The sequence below is a fragment of the Propithecus coquereli genome, unplaced genomic scaffold (genome assembly GCF_000956105.1).
Source record: "Propithecus coquereli isolate 6110/MARCELLA unplaced genomic scaffold, Pcoq_1.0 Scaffold911, whole genome shotgun sequence".
In the NCBI taxonomy this organism is placed as follows: Eukaryota; Metazoa; Chordata; class Mammalia; order Primates; family Indriidae; genus Propithecus; species Propithecus coquereli.
Window position 1 is genome coordinate 151,939 of NW_012155408.1, and position 13,299 is coordinate 165,237.

Sequence of the window (13,299 nt, forward strand, 5' to 3'; positions counted from 1 at the left end):
ACAATTGTGGTCAGAGATGACGTGTTTGTCGTTTCGAGCGGGCCTTGGATCACCCCGTGCCTGGTGCAGGTGCTCCTGGGCCACGCCGGGTCACGGGTGCAGCCACAGTTCTGTGCCTCACCCCGTCATTAACCTTGGGGCTGTTTGTGGGCCCCCAGGTGTGTGCAGCGAATCCCGGCAGACGGGGGGGGGGGGGGCGGGGGGGGGGGGGCACGGGTAGGGGACATGGCCTGCTCCTGCGGCGATGGCCGGGCCCAGGATGCTGTGCCTGTGCACGCGGCTCGCTGACCCCCCTGGGCCCCCCGCTGGGGTCCCCACTGGTGGGAGGCAACTTTCAGTGGGGGGGTCGCTGGGTGCGGGGGCACAAGGAAGCCGTGCTCAGCCTGGCACTCAGGTGCTGTGTGGCCGGTTCATGCCCTATCCCTTCTGTGGGCTGTGCGCGCCCCAAAAGTCCTGAGAAGAGGGCGCGGCCTGGCCCCAGGCCGGTGTCTCTGCCTGGGCTCAGCCTGGAGCCCCCCGACTGGCCCCGCTCCGGGTCGGGGGGCCCTGGGCAGGCTGCAGGGGGTGCCGGGTGGGGAGCTGCTCCGCGGTGGGGCTGGAGCCGACACCTTTCTGCCACCTCACCTGCGTCCTCTGTTTCCCTCCGCAGTGAACTTCGACCACTTCCAGATCCTGCGGGCCATCGGCAAGGGCAGCTTCGGCAAGGTAAGGCAGCGCCCGGGGCAGGGCGGGCCCAGCACGCGGCCGTGGCGGGACAGTGGCGCTAGACAAGCGTCCCCTCCGCCCAGCAGCCTCCCCTGGGCGGCGGCTCCAGGTCCGCCAGCGAGGTCGTAGCCGCCCCTCCCGCGGAGTAGGCGGGTGCTGGGCACCAGACCGGGCCACGGTGCGGCCGACACCTCGGCGCCCAGGAGCCGCCGTGACTCTTGGAGGCCAAAATAGCGGCCAGTGCAGAGGCCGTGCCCGGCTGCAAGGGTGTGCAGGTGACAGGTCCTCAGCCCGTCCCCGTCCCTCCTGTCCTCCAAACCGGCCGCTGGGACGGCCTCCCGCTCCTGCGTCCTCCCGTCCTGATCGCCCCGCGTGCTGTGCAGGGACCGAGGGTGATTATAATTCAAAGAGGCCTAACGAGCCTCTGGAAAGGGCTCTGGAGGATGAGTCACTTCTGCGGGGACACTTTCCCCTCAGCTGTCCCGGGAGGCCTGGCCACGCAGCTATTCATCCTCGGCCGTCCCCCTTTAACGGGATCACGCTGCCTCCAGGCGTCAGATGCAGGGCGCGTGAGTGGGTCCGTCACCTCCTCTCACTGTGTCACACACGGTGGCTGCGCTGGGCTACCTGAGGCCTGGGGAGATCACAACCCTGGCACAAGTTTGTTGGAAAAGCTCTTGCACCCAGGAGAGTATTCTCAACACCTCTGCGCGTCGGGCTGATGACGACATGCGCGTGTTGTCGGTCGTGAAGACGGCTGACCTCAGAGGTGAGGGCCAGAGCGGGTGGACTTCGTCAGAGGCCAGTGGGGACAGCCGCTGCCCGCCTGTCCTCCCAGCTGAGCCTGAGTTCTGTCACCCAGGGGACGGGGGTGCACGGGGCAGGCAGGATGGGTTGGGGACTGTCCCTCTGACCGCGGAGGACAGCTGCTGTGAGCACAGTCAGGAGGGGTGGGCTCAGACGGGGGGACCCCGGGGTCACCGGGCATTCAGAAGTCAGGCCCCAGAGGGCTGCTGGGAGCCTGGGCTGTGCTGGCGTGTGTGGGGTCGGCCAGGCCCTGCTCCCCAACGGCCCTGGTGTCCCCCGACTGCCTTCACGCACAGCCCCGTGTCCCTCACGCACAGCCGGGCGGTGTCGGCAGAGCCCCAGGGTTCCGCCCCCTCTGACCAGTTCTTGGCTCTGAAGGCCGGGAAATGGGCCACGGCAGAGTGGGGGTGACAGAGCAAGGTCTCATTTTCAGATGCAAGTTGGCGGCACAATTGGAGGGCTCCTTTCTGCCTGATTCGGCCCAAGGGTCCGTGGGCCGCGGTGGCTGGGTGGGTGTTGGGGGTGTGGGAGGGGAGGCCTGTCGCAAACGCCCTGCGGTCCTTCCAGCTGCTGTGGTGGCCGGGGCGGTGACCCCCGCGGGAGGGGCGGGGATGCAGGGGGGCCAGAGCCGTCCTGCTTACCCACAGAACAGGTGCCCATGGGCCCTGCTGCACCCAGCACCAGATCTAGGCCGTGGAGCCGCCCGGTGGGTGTGTCCGTGTCCCGCCAAAGGACCCCTGGCCTGCAGCTGCTCCGCCCTTTGAGGCCCAGCGCCAGGAAACGGGTGTGCAAGCTCATTGTTTCTGGTGTTTGGCTTTCGTTTTTTTGTTTTCAGTTTTTAAAATATTGTGGTGAATTGCACATAACGAAATATATCGTCTTATCTACTTTTGAGTGTACAGTTCTGTGGCGTTAAGTATATCCACAATGATGTTGTATACCATCTCTCCAGAACTTTCTCACCTTGCAAAATTCAAACGGTCCCTATTAAACAGACTCCTGATTCCCCTCCCCCGGCCCCTGACAACCTCCATGCTGTCTTCTGTCTCTGCAAATTTGACGACTCTAGTACCTCGTTGTCTTGGTCTGCTCAGGTCCAAGTGCAGAAGTAACAGAGTCCTGCAGGTGGTGAATTAAACACAAACACGTTTCTCACGGTTCTGTGCGCCGGGAAGGCCCAGACCCGGCAGCTTTGGTGTCTGGCGGTGGCCTCTTCCTGGCGCAGACGGAGTCTTTGGCTGCGTCCTCACGTGGTGGGAGGGGGCGAGAGAGCCGTCGGCGTTAACCCATTCACGAGGGCCCCACCTGTGACCTACCCCCTCCCCAGCTCCTGCCACCGTCGCGTGAGGGTCAGGCCGAGAGGGGACAGTTCAGTCCGTTGCGCCTGGTTAAGTGGAATCCTACGTGCTGGTCCCGTGAGCCGGCTCATTTCACGTGGCAGAGCGTCCTCAGTGCTCCTCCGGTTGCAGCCCGTGCCAGAACTCACTCCTTTCTTGAAGGCTGAGCCGCGTTGCGTTGTCTACGTGTGGCATTGTGGTTACCGTTTGCGTCCACGTGTCGGCTGCTGTGCAGAAACTGCTACAAATGGTATGCGGAGACCGCTCGGAGCCGCCGCTTTCGATTCTGCCACCAGAGGTGGATTTGCTGATCCTTCGGTAATTCTACGCTTGGCTTTTCGAGGAGCCACCAGCTGTTCTCCGCGGCGGCCGCGCCGTTCTCGTTGCCACCAGCGGCGTGTGGGGCTCCAGCCCCTCCACACCCGCAGACACTTGTGTGTTCTGTTCTGTTTCATTTTCCTTGACAGCGGCCACCCGGGGGCGGGGGTCTCATACGGTTTTGATTGCATGTCCCCGCCGGTTACAAAGCCCGGGTATTAAGTCTCCTGGGTGGGACAGGAACGTCTTTTAAGATTGGTTGAGAGCAAAGGTGACGTCTTACCCAGGCGGGGGTCTGTGCCTTTTACTCATAGTCTCGTAGTTTTTCATTTAATTCTTCACATTGTTGTGTTTATTATGGTTGTTCTCACATCTGTTATTGTCGTGTCCTTATATACAATGTTTTGTTACTATAAATGAGGGACTTTCTTTTCCAGCTTTTTTCCCCTCCCCGGTGTGGACCTGACCCCGGGCCCCCCTCGGCTGCGCCCGTGGCAGGAACAGCTGGGTGGGTCCGGGCGAGGCTCTTGCAGCCAGCCTGGGGCAGCAGGTGTGGGCTGGGTCGGGCCTGGTTTGCCAGCCTGTGGGGGTCCTCGTGGAGTGACGGCCAGGCCCACTCTGGGCTTCATGGCAGGTATTCGGGGTCCGAGGAAAGAGTCGTTGTTCGAGTGACGTGCGAGGTGTGCCCTGAGCTGGAGGACGGTGTGTCCCCGATGCTGCCTGCAGGGCAGTGGTGGGTCTCCATGAGCTACTGGGGGTCTTGCAGAGCCCTGGAAAGGTGGGTGCCCGGCCAGGAGACCCCAGAGAGCCCCAGGATGCCAGTGTGGGGCATCTGCAGGCACAGCCCCTAGGAGGCCTAGGGTGGGTGTCCCTTTGGGGGTCCGAGAGCCTCCTGCCCCGGATGGACGTTTCAGGGCCTGACTGGCTCTGCGTCTGGCTGTCCAAGCTGGAAGCCCAGGCTCTGTCCTGCACCCTCCCCTCCGTCCCCCTGAGGGCCTGGCCCGGACTCTGGGGGATTCCTCCCTTCTCCTTCTCTCTGACTCCCCGGCACTGCCCTGCGCCCCCACGGCACACGCTGTCCCTCTCTGTGCCCAAGCAGAGGCTGGGCCCAGGGCTCACACAGGGTGCGGCCACGCTGCCCCTGCCCACCCAGGCCCACAGGAGTGGGGGTCTCCTCCAGCTGTGGGGCCTGGGGACTCTTCCCTGCAGCAGGGTCCAGCCTGGCTGCGGGCCTCTGGCAGGGGCTGGCCTGGGGGTACCTGGGCAGGGAAGGAAAGCACAGTCCGGCCCCGGGACCAAGGCCCAGGCCCCTGCATTTCCCAGTTTGGGGAAAAGAACTAAGATAATTGGGGTAAAAAGTGCTGTTGGCACAGACCCCAGCCATCTCGAGGACCCTCTTGTCCTCGCTGTGACCCCAGGTCTTCAGATGGACCTGGACAGGGGCGAGAAGAGGGAGGCGCTGTCCGGCCAGGACCCCCCAAACCCCCACTCCCTGGCGGAGCCCACAGTGTGCCCCTCCCCCCCCAGAGCCACCACCTTCCTCGGCTGCTGCTGAGCGAGAAGACAGCGCTTGGCAGTTGCCATGGCAACCTCTCAGAGGCTGGTGCGCGATCACCCCGCCAGGAGTGTGGCTGCGACTCCGCAGCTGAGCCTGTGGCCTGCCAGGTCCACGCGGGAGAGGCTGGCCCTGGAGGCTGCTGCCTCCCTCGGGAAACGCCGCAGAGTGGCTTTGGCCACCAACAGCACAGAGGCGTCTGGGCTCTGGGATGTCACCTGGTTGCTGGCTCAGGGTTGCGGGTTGCGGGCCATGGTGTTCCAGTAGCACGGGCTCCCGCGTCAGCCCAGCCTGGTCCCCTCGGGGCCAGCCCACTGCACGCCCCCCTGCCATGCCTGCCCCGCCCATCCGGGCAGTTCGCGTCCTCGGCCGCAGCGATCCCACGGGACGGGGAACATCCCAGGGGTCCCCACACTCCCGGAGGGAGGGGACCCAGCGCGGCCACAGGACCTCAGCATCTCCAGGGGTCTGCGTGGATAAAAGCCAAGAGTCCAACCTCATCAAAATCATTGTTTGCGTGTGAGGACCAGAGAATGACATGGTCACAGATAGAGGGGCTCGGAAGACACCAACGGCCTCTGTCCTTTGAGTTCAGAGCTGTGACACGAGGACAGAGATGAGGTTTGAGCGCCGTTGCCGCAGTGGCTGCCATCCAGTGCTGTTCCCGCACGACTGAGCCGTGACATTATCTGCTGATTAGAGATGACATTGGGCGGGGGAGGGAAAGCCAGAGTGAGTGTGGGTGCAGGGACGGGCCGGTGGTCTGGGTGCACCTGCCACCGGCTGAGCTGCTGGCTGCTCCGTGGGGAGTCTGGGGTCAGGGCACACTGTGTGCGCATGCCGCGGGCTGCGTGCGGCCGCGGTTCCCACCCCGCCGTGGATCTTTGAGCTGGACCAGCTCTGCGTGACCTGAACCTGACAGCCGTAGGGTGCAGTGGCTCCCAGCATCTCGGGATAAATGACCCCACTGCACGGTCACCACAGATGTAGGAGAACCTCCACGTCAGGCCGTGTGGCCACCAGCTCCTCATCCTCACAGCCGCTGCCGTGGTACCCTCGTGGGATGCCAGTTTCTGTACGATAGGTCTGTGGCCATTTTCCGTGGCCTCGTGAGGCTTCGTAGCTCCACCAGCCGAGGCCCAGCAAGCAGCTGCTTAGCGTCGGGACAGCTGGAGCCTTAGCCTGTGCCCTCCCCAGCCTCCCCCGAACCTTGGCCCTCGTCCTTTTAGAGCCCGAGCTCACCCCGGGAGAGAGGGGGCCTGGGCAGGAGGGACCACGGACGCAGATTCTTGGGGCCTTCAGGAGGACAGCGGGGGTGGGGGGGCTCTCAGAGGGGCAGGAGGAAAGTGGGAGACGAGTTGCCATGGTGCTTAGGAGCCGGCGGGGCCTCTGGTGCCTTGTCCGAGCCTGTGTGTTCCCTGGACGGGCTCTGCTCAGCCTCTGCACCGGCCCACGTGTCCTGACGAGGGGCTTGGCCCTGCCTGGGGCCCTGCACCCCACGAGCCCTCCACAGACACCCCATGCCTGGGGTGCCCCTTCCTCCCCAAGCTGGGCACCTTCTCGGGGCCGTCCCGGGCACAGAGCCTCCAGGTTTTGTGGTGCCCGACCCTGACCACCAAGGGACCAAGCCCCACCCTGTCCCCGTGTCCTCGAGCCGCCCTGGGCCCTGGAAGCTCCCCCGGGCGGGTCCAGGAGGCGGTTTTGTTACGATGTTCAGAGGCTCTGAGTACCTGTCCTCAGGCGTTGCTTTCTGGGGAGCAGAAATTACTTGGAAAGAAAAGGAGCTTGGGGTGAATCACCTAAATCTGCAAAACACGTCAACAGCGTTCAGTTAAAGTGGCAATCACACCGCGTCCGTCCCTCCGGCCCTGGGCTGTGCTGTGCTGGTGGCATCTCCCTCGGAAACCCGGGGCGGGACCAGCTGGGCTTCAGCCGATCCCTGCGGGGAGCAGCCTGGGGAGTGGAGACCAGTTTTGTCAGGAAGTAGTTTAGTGGGGCCCAGGCTCAGCCACAAGTCTTCGTTCCGAGGGCCCCCTGAGCAGGGGCCACACCACGCGGAGCCTCCCGTCGGCCCAGTGAGCCCGAGACGGCTCAGCCCCCCTGGCTGGGCGCTGATGGGATTGACGGAATCACGTTCATTTTAGGGGAAAACCGGGCACCGTCCAAAAAACCCACCGGCCCCAACGGGCCCGGGCCCCCCGGGCAAGGCCCCGAACCCGGGGGGCGCGGGAGGAAGTGGCCGGATGGGGCCCGACAACGTGGCCGGCTGGCAGGTGGGGAGGACAGCGCGGTGCCCAGGCGCTGCGGCAGGGAGGCCACAGACGCACAAGGGAGGCGGGTGTTTCACGGACTGGCGCGCGTGTGGCTCGGGCTGCTGCAGCAGAGACGGTTCTCTCTCAGTCTGGAGACGGGAAGTCTGAAATCGGGGCGGGAGGCTCCGGAGCTCTCAGGGAGGAACCTTCCGTGCTGCTCCCGAGCTCCCGGGGCTGCCGCCGTCGGCTCATAGCCGCGCCCCGTCTTCCAGGTCAGTATCTTCCGTCGCTCACCCGAGTCTCCGATTGTCTCTCCGAGAGGACACCGTCCTCGGCTTTAGGACCCAGCCGGACCCACGATCTCCAGATCTTCAGCTTAACGACATCTCCTAGACCCTTACCCCAGACAAGGCCACACCCTGGGTCATTGAGGGGCACATGTGGACCCACCGTGGGGTGGCTGGAGGCGTCACCACGAGGGGACCAGGGAGGAAGCGTGACCGCGAGGGGACCAGGGAGGAAGCGTGGTGTGTCACCTTGCACCGGGCTGCCACGCAGACTCACAAGCTTTTCTTGAATTGTGGTGGAGCCGGAGACGGAGGCCGCCTGGTGTGCAGAACCTCACGGCCCACTTGTGGGGGAAGACGCGTCCGGGTTTTCTGCGGGAGACAGGCGGCTGCCCTCCCTGCAGCCGAGCTGCGACCTGCAGCCTCGGTGGGCTCCCTGAAGGCGGTGTGCCTCGGCAGCGGGATGGGCCTTAGAGCGCAGCCAGCTTTGCTTACGGATAGATTTGCTGGGCAACTTCGGTCGTGCGGACGTCAGGGAGACCCGGGGCCTGCAAGTTCCGTAATTACCAGCCTGTCTCAGCAGGTGCCTTTCCAGATGGCCCCAAAATGGGCTCTGGTTACCAAAGAAGATGGCAAAACACGTGCAGACACCTTGAAAGGGTCCCTGTTGTGGAGGCTTTGGGTGCAGTCGCCAGTCTTTGAAACAGAGAAGGGCATGGGGGTGAGGGTTGGAAGCCCACAGACGGCACTGTCTGGGCCCTTCTGTAGCCCGGCAGGGTCCCTTGTGGCCAAGGAACGTCATTCAGAATCGAGGGCAAAGATCTGTCCATCATTTAGCTATTTTAATTTTCTTAACATCAAAGTTACTGATGCATACAGTTTAAGAGTCAAATACAGGTAGTTTTACAAAGCTCATATGAAAAACACAGTTCTTTGCCCTGCTCGCCCACCTGCCCTCCCTAGAGGCAGCCGCCTTCAACTCTTTCCAGCTGATTCTTTTACTGTTTACTCCCCCTTGGCACTGTTTGCGTTTTCATACTGAGTAACGTGCATTGCTGTGTTATTCTTACTTGGTTTAATAATACGCTTAGGATCGATAGCCAGGAGGAGGGCTGAACCGCAGGGGAAACTGAGGCCAGCCTGAGCCTCCGGCACACAGCCAAGCTCACCGTGGATCCCTCGTACAGCGGCTCCCTGGTCCAAGGGAGAGTCCCTGCAGCCAGGGGACGGGGTCCAAGGCCAGCGTCCACCCCGGCGGGATGCGGGGCGACAAGTCCAGAGAACCCTGCGGTGTCCCTTGAGGATGGCGTGAGGAATCTCGGGCGACACATGATAGAAAGGAGATTCGGGATTCCGGGATTTGGGGCAGCGGCATCTGCGCCTGTGGGGGACGCCTCCTGCAGGGAGGTTCCTGGACTCGGTGGTTGCCGTGTGCCCAGCCTTAGTCATGGTCGTCTTCGAAGAAAAATTTGAAACCAGAAGACATTTCTCATAAACTCTTCTCAGCACATGCCTTCCTCAGAAGGAAAGGGATTTCCTGCGGCAGCACTGGCAGGACCGCCCTCCCCAGACCCCAGCCCCGGGTCGGCCCCTTAACGACCGAGACCAGAGGGTGTCGAGGCCTCAGGAGTGACCCTGGCCACCTGTCCTGCAGCGGTCTCTCCACGGCTTGCACGGGAGAAGCGTTGCTGGCTCTGTAGCCCGCGATTTCGTACCGCGGCTCCCGGCTCACTTTGGGGATCTTTGCCCTCGATTCTGACTGACGTTCCTTGGCCACAAGGGACGCCCGGCTGGTCTTATGCTTCTCACTGCTCTGTCACACTGATCCTCTCTGCAAGCAATTAGCGCCATCTTAGCGGTTTCTGCGCGACACCAGCCCCGCTCGTTGACACTGACAGCTCGCTGCTCAGAGGGTTTTGCACCTCGAGTGTGCAGGGACCGCCGTCACGGAGGGCTCTGTCGTGATGGGAACCTGGCGCCTGTGGGTTTGTCCCGCGAGCCTCGTCCTCGCAGGACGATGTGGAGGGGACTTGCCTCTTGCCATGCTGGGACTGGAGGGGGTCTTCCGAGACCCGAGGCGGTGCGTGTCCGGGCAGGTGGCAGGTGGCTGGTGCGGCTTCCCAGGTGCAGGGCCTGTCGAGGCGCGTCCTCCCAGTCATTCCCCAGCAGCCCCAAGACGCTGCTTCTCCGAGCCCCGGGAAGGCAGCACCGGGACGTGGCAAGGTGAAGCCACCTGTTGGGTCGTGGCTGGTGGGGGCAGCCCCTGGGCCAACAGCCCCCGTGCACCTGGGCGCTCCTGGGCTGGGTCCCGGCTTCTCGCGGAAGGTGCCCGTTCATGCCAGTCTGGAATGCCAGGATTTTCTGCGGTGCTTCTGCCGCGTCCAGGAGGCAGAGGGGGCCTCGGAGCTCGTGTCCCCGTGTCTGTGCCGAGCCGCCCTCTGCCCTCCAGGTGTGCATTGTGCAGAAGCGGGACACGGAGAAGATGTACGCCATGAAGTACATGAACAAGCAGCAGTGCATCGAGCGCGACGAGGTCCGCAACGTCTTCCGGGAGCTGGAGATCCTGCAGGAGGTCGAGCACGTCTTCCTGGTGAACCTCTGGTGAGCTCACCTGCGGGGCAGCCCCGCTGCAGGGAGACCTCCCACCCCGCGAGCTGGTGAGGGGGCTGCACCTCCCATCTCTTCGGGCTCTTGTGCCGCAGGGTCACCCCGACACCCACAGGCCCTGCCCGCCCCATCCCGTCCATTCACCTTCCCGTACCCCAGGCCAGCAGGGTTCAGGCGTCCACGGCATGCTGGGGTTAACGCAGTGCCCCCCCCAGGCCTGCCGGAAGCCCGCGGCCTCCCTGCAAGGAAGGGACACTGTCAGCTGGGGGGAGTTGAGGGGCCTATCTTGGGTTCCTCTCAGAAAATGAGCGCCGAGACCCGCTCCGGGACGTGTAGGAGCTGCAGACTGCTGGGGGTTCATGCCTGACCTTCTTGGGAGTCCTCCCTCGTGCAAGGGTCCTCCCCGACTGCCTCCTGTAGTGGGCTCTGTGCTCTGCGCTCTGCGATGTGCTCACACGTGGGCGTTTTCCCCAGAAGCTCCCACAGAGCACAGGACGTTCCTAGCAGCCAGAGAGTCACATGACAAACCGTCGTGGTCCTAGTCCCGGTCCTGGCCGAGCAGCCTCTGGAAGATTTAAATCCCCCCTCCCCCCTCCATTAGCCAAACTTAAAGGAGGGGGCAGCCGGGCTGTGCTTAGGGATAGCAGGGAGCAGGGCCGGGCGTCCTCGTTGGCAGGGGGTCTGGAGCCAGCTGTTCCCGGGACTCACTCAGATCCCAGACCTGCCCCGCCTGGCTGTTTACCTGGGTCACTGCAGTAGGAAGAAGGACACCAAAGTGGACGTGGCCACTTCCCAGAGGCCGTGCGGTGTGGCTCAGAAACGGCGTCACGTGGCTCCACTCCACAGTTGCTGGGGGGGAAGGAGCTGGGCCGTGCCGTGCTGGGAGCCCGGCCTTCGGGCTCTGGGCAGACACAGATGCCCACGAAGGCCTCGGCCCCGGGTGTGGGGAGCACAAGGAATGGCCGCGGCCCTCCCCAGCATGAGGCCTTGTCCTCCCCACACCCCGTCAGCACATGGCCACTATCCTCACCACTGTGGCCGCCAGGGCACTCACGGCCATCTGGTCTCCAGGCAGGCCAAGGGCTGGCAGGGCCGGACCCTGGCTTTATGGCAAGTGGTCTTGTCTTCAGCATCCTGGCAAAGGGGTGTCCAAGCACCGAGAGCCCCTTGAACCTGCCCTGACACCCGATGGACAGAGTGGGTCAGGCCTGGGTCAGATCCCTCATCCTCAAATGGGGTGATTACTCCTGGGTATCACTGGGGAGGAGAGGAGCTCACTGTGGGCTGGCCCGCAAGTCCCCAGGACGGGCTGCCATCTGGGTTGACACTCAGCAGCAACGTTGGCACTGAGGCTTCTTGCAAAGAGGGCAAACCAAGGTTTCCCTCTTCTGGGGCCTGGGGCTGTCCGGGAGGCCGTGTGGCCCCATGGTTAGGTCGTGGGCTCCTGGGCTGAAGCTTTTCCTTCCCCTTCTGCTTCAGCGCATGTCCGCACCCCGACAGGCCAGCCTGCCAGGGATGTCTCCTGCCCTCCTGGGGCTATGAAGGGCAGGGCCATCACAGCCTTGCCTCCAGCTGTGGGAGGTCACCTGCCCTTGTCCACTGCTCTCCAGGGTCCTGGGCTCCTCCTGGAGCCTGGCATCCTAGGTCCCTTTGCTCTGCGGCTCTATCCCCACGCCTCTTCCCCAGGCCCCAACCTGCACCACCCTCTCCAGGCCACCCTTCACTGAGGATCAAGGTGGGACACTTGGGGGGCACCTAGAGGGACATCACATGAAGAAGAGTTCTTATGACTTTATTCTTGAAAGATCCAGTCATTTAACAACTACAGTTATCTGTGGGAGCTCACAAAACAAATTGCAAAGTGGAAGAAAATCCTAAAAGTATTGTTTTGCTATAGCCTTCATCATCTTCATCATCACCACCATCAACATCACTACCGTCACCATCATCATCATCTTCATCATCACCACCATGATCACCATCATCACTACTATCATCACTATTTTCATCATCACCACCACCACCATCATCATCACTACCATCATCACCATCTTCATCATCACCATCACCACCACCACCACCACCATCATCATCACTACCATCATCATCACCACCATCATCACCACTATCACCACCATCTTCATCATCACCATCACCACCACCGTCACCACCCCTGTGGCTGCTGGCTATTAAGTGCCAGCCGCTTGCCCGGCACTGGGCAAGGATTTCACCCACACTGCCTCATTTTCTTTAACAATCTTCCAAGGCAGATATTTTTATCCCCATTTTACAGAAAAGGAAATCAGGGCAGCCCGAAACAACCCGGAGACGTGCGCTGCTATTTCTGCTCCCCAGTTGTCACTCACAGGTGTCTCTGGCCCCAGCTGGGCCGAGGGGCTGGGCTCTGAGCAGCTCCGAACAGGGTGGAGTCGGCGCCTTGGGCAGGGCGCTGCTTAGACGCGGTGCGTCGGCTGTGGTGGGAGCGTGTCTGGCTCCCCGGCCACGTGTGTGCCAGACCCCCGCTGGGTGCCCGCAGGTACTCCTTCCAGGACGAGGAGGACATGTTCATGGTGGTGGACCTGCTCCTGGGCGGGGACCTGCGCTACCACCTGCAGCAGAACGTGCAGTTCTCCGAGGACACGGTGCGGCTGTACATCTGCGAGATGGCCCTGGCCCTGGACTACTTGCGCAGCCAGCACATCATCCACAGGTGTGTGCACACCTGGCGGGGGAGCACCTGCCTGGGCCACCCGAGGGGCGTCCACTGCCCAGCAGAGGCTGGTCTGGTTCCTTGGCCTCACATGTGCCTGCAGCCCTGCCCCGGCTGTGGCTCCCGGGCCGGTCAGTGCCCGGTTCCAGGCTCAGCCCCACAGCTGCACACCCGGTCACCCGAGGGTGGGCCGTGTCCAAGCAGCCCCACCGGGCTCCCGTGCACGGACCACAGGGCCTGGCCACTTCGAGTGGCCTTCTGTATAACTGCAGGCCTCTGTTAGCCCATCCGCCGTGTCCCTGCGGCTTCGAGCTCGCTTTAACGTAGCTTAAAGTGGACGAAGTTGGGAAGCGGATTAGGAAGCAGATAAAATTGGGAAGCAGAAACTAGGCTGAAACTGCAGCCATAGAACAAAACGAAAAGGTCTCTGAGGTATAAATAAAGTCCAGCAGACCTCGTTTCTGCATCTCTGCCCTCGGGGCTTCTGTCGTCTGGCTGCGATGCACGCACCAGACGGTCACTGAGCCCCGACTGGGTGTCTGGAAGTTAGAGCAAAGTGAGGACTGCGGCCGTGTTGGTCGGGGACGTGGCAGGACAGACTGTGCCAGCACTTGCTTTTGTCCTTGGTCCCTGCTGTGTCCAGTGCGGGGGTATCCTGCCGGCTGGGCCCAGGGCGGGGGTGTTGGCCGTGGCCCCCTCCGTGAGGCAGGGAGTGGCTGCT

General features: G+C 62.9%; 1 protein-coding gene across 1 annotated transcript in view; it reads left to right on the forward strand.

The window, feature by feature from the left end:
• Positions 1–13,299, forward strand: part of STK32C (serine/threonine kinase 32C) — a 63,443-nt gene that overhangs the window by 41,929 nt on the left and 8,215 nt on the right. The window contains exons 4-6 of the mRNA XM_012664808.1: positions 650–705; positions 9,711–9,862; positions 12,405–12,578. Coding sequence (XP_012520262.1) covers positions 650–705; positions 9,711–9,862; positions 12,405–12,578 — 382 coding nt within the window. The remainder of the gene's footprint in view (positions 1–649; positions 706–9,710; positions 9,863–12,404; positions 12,579–13,299) is intronic.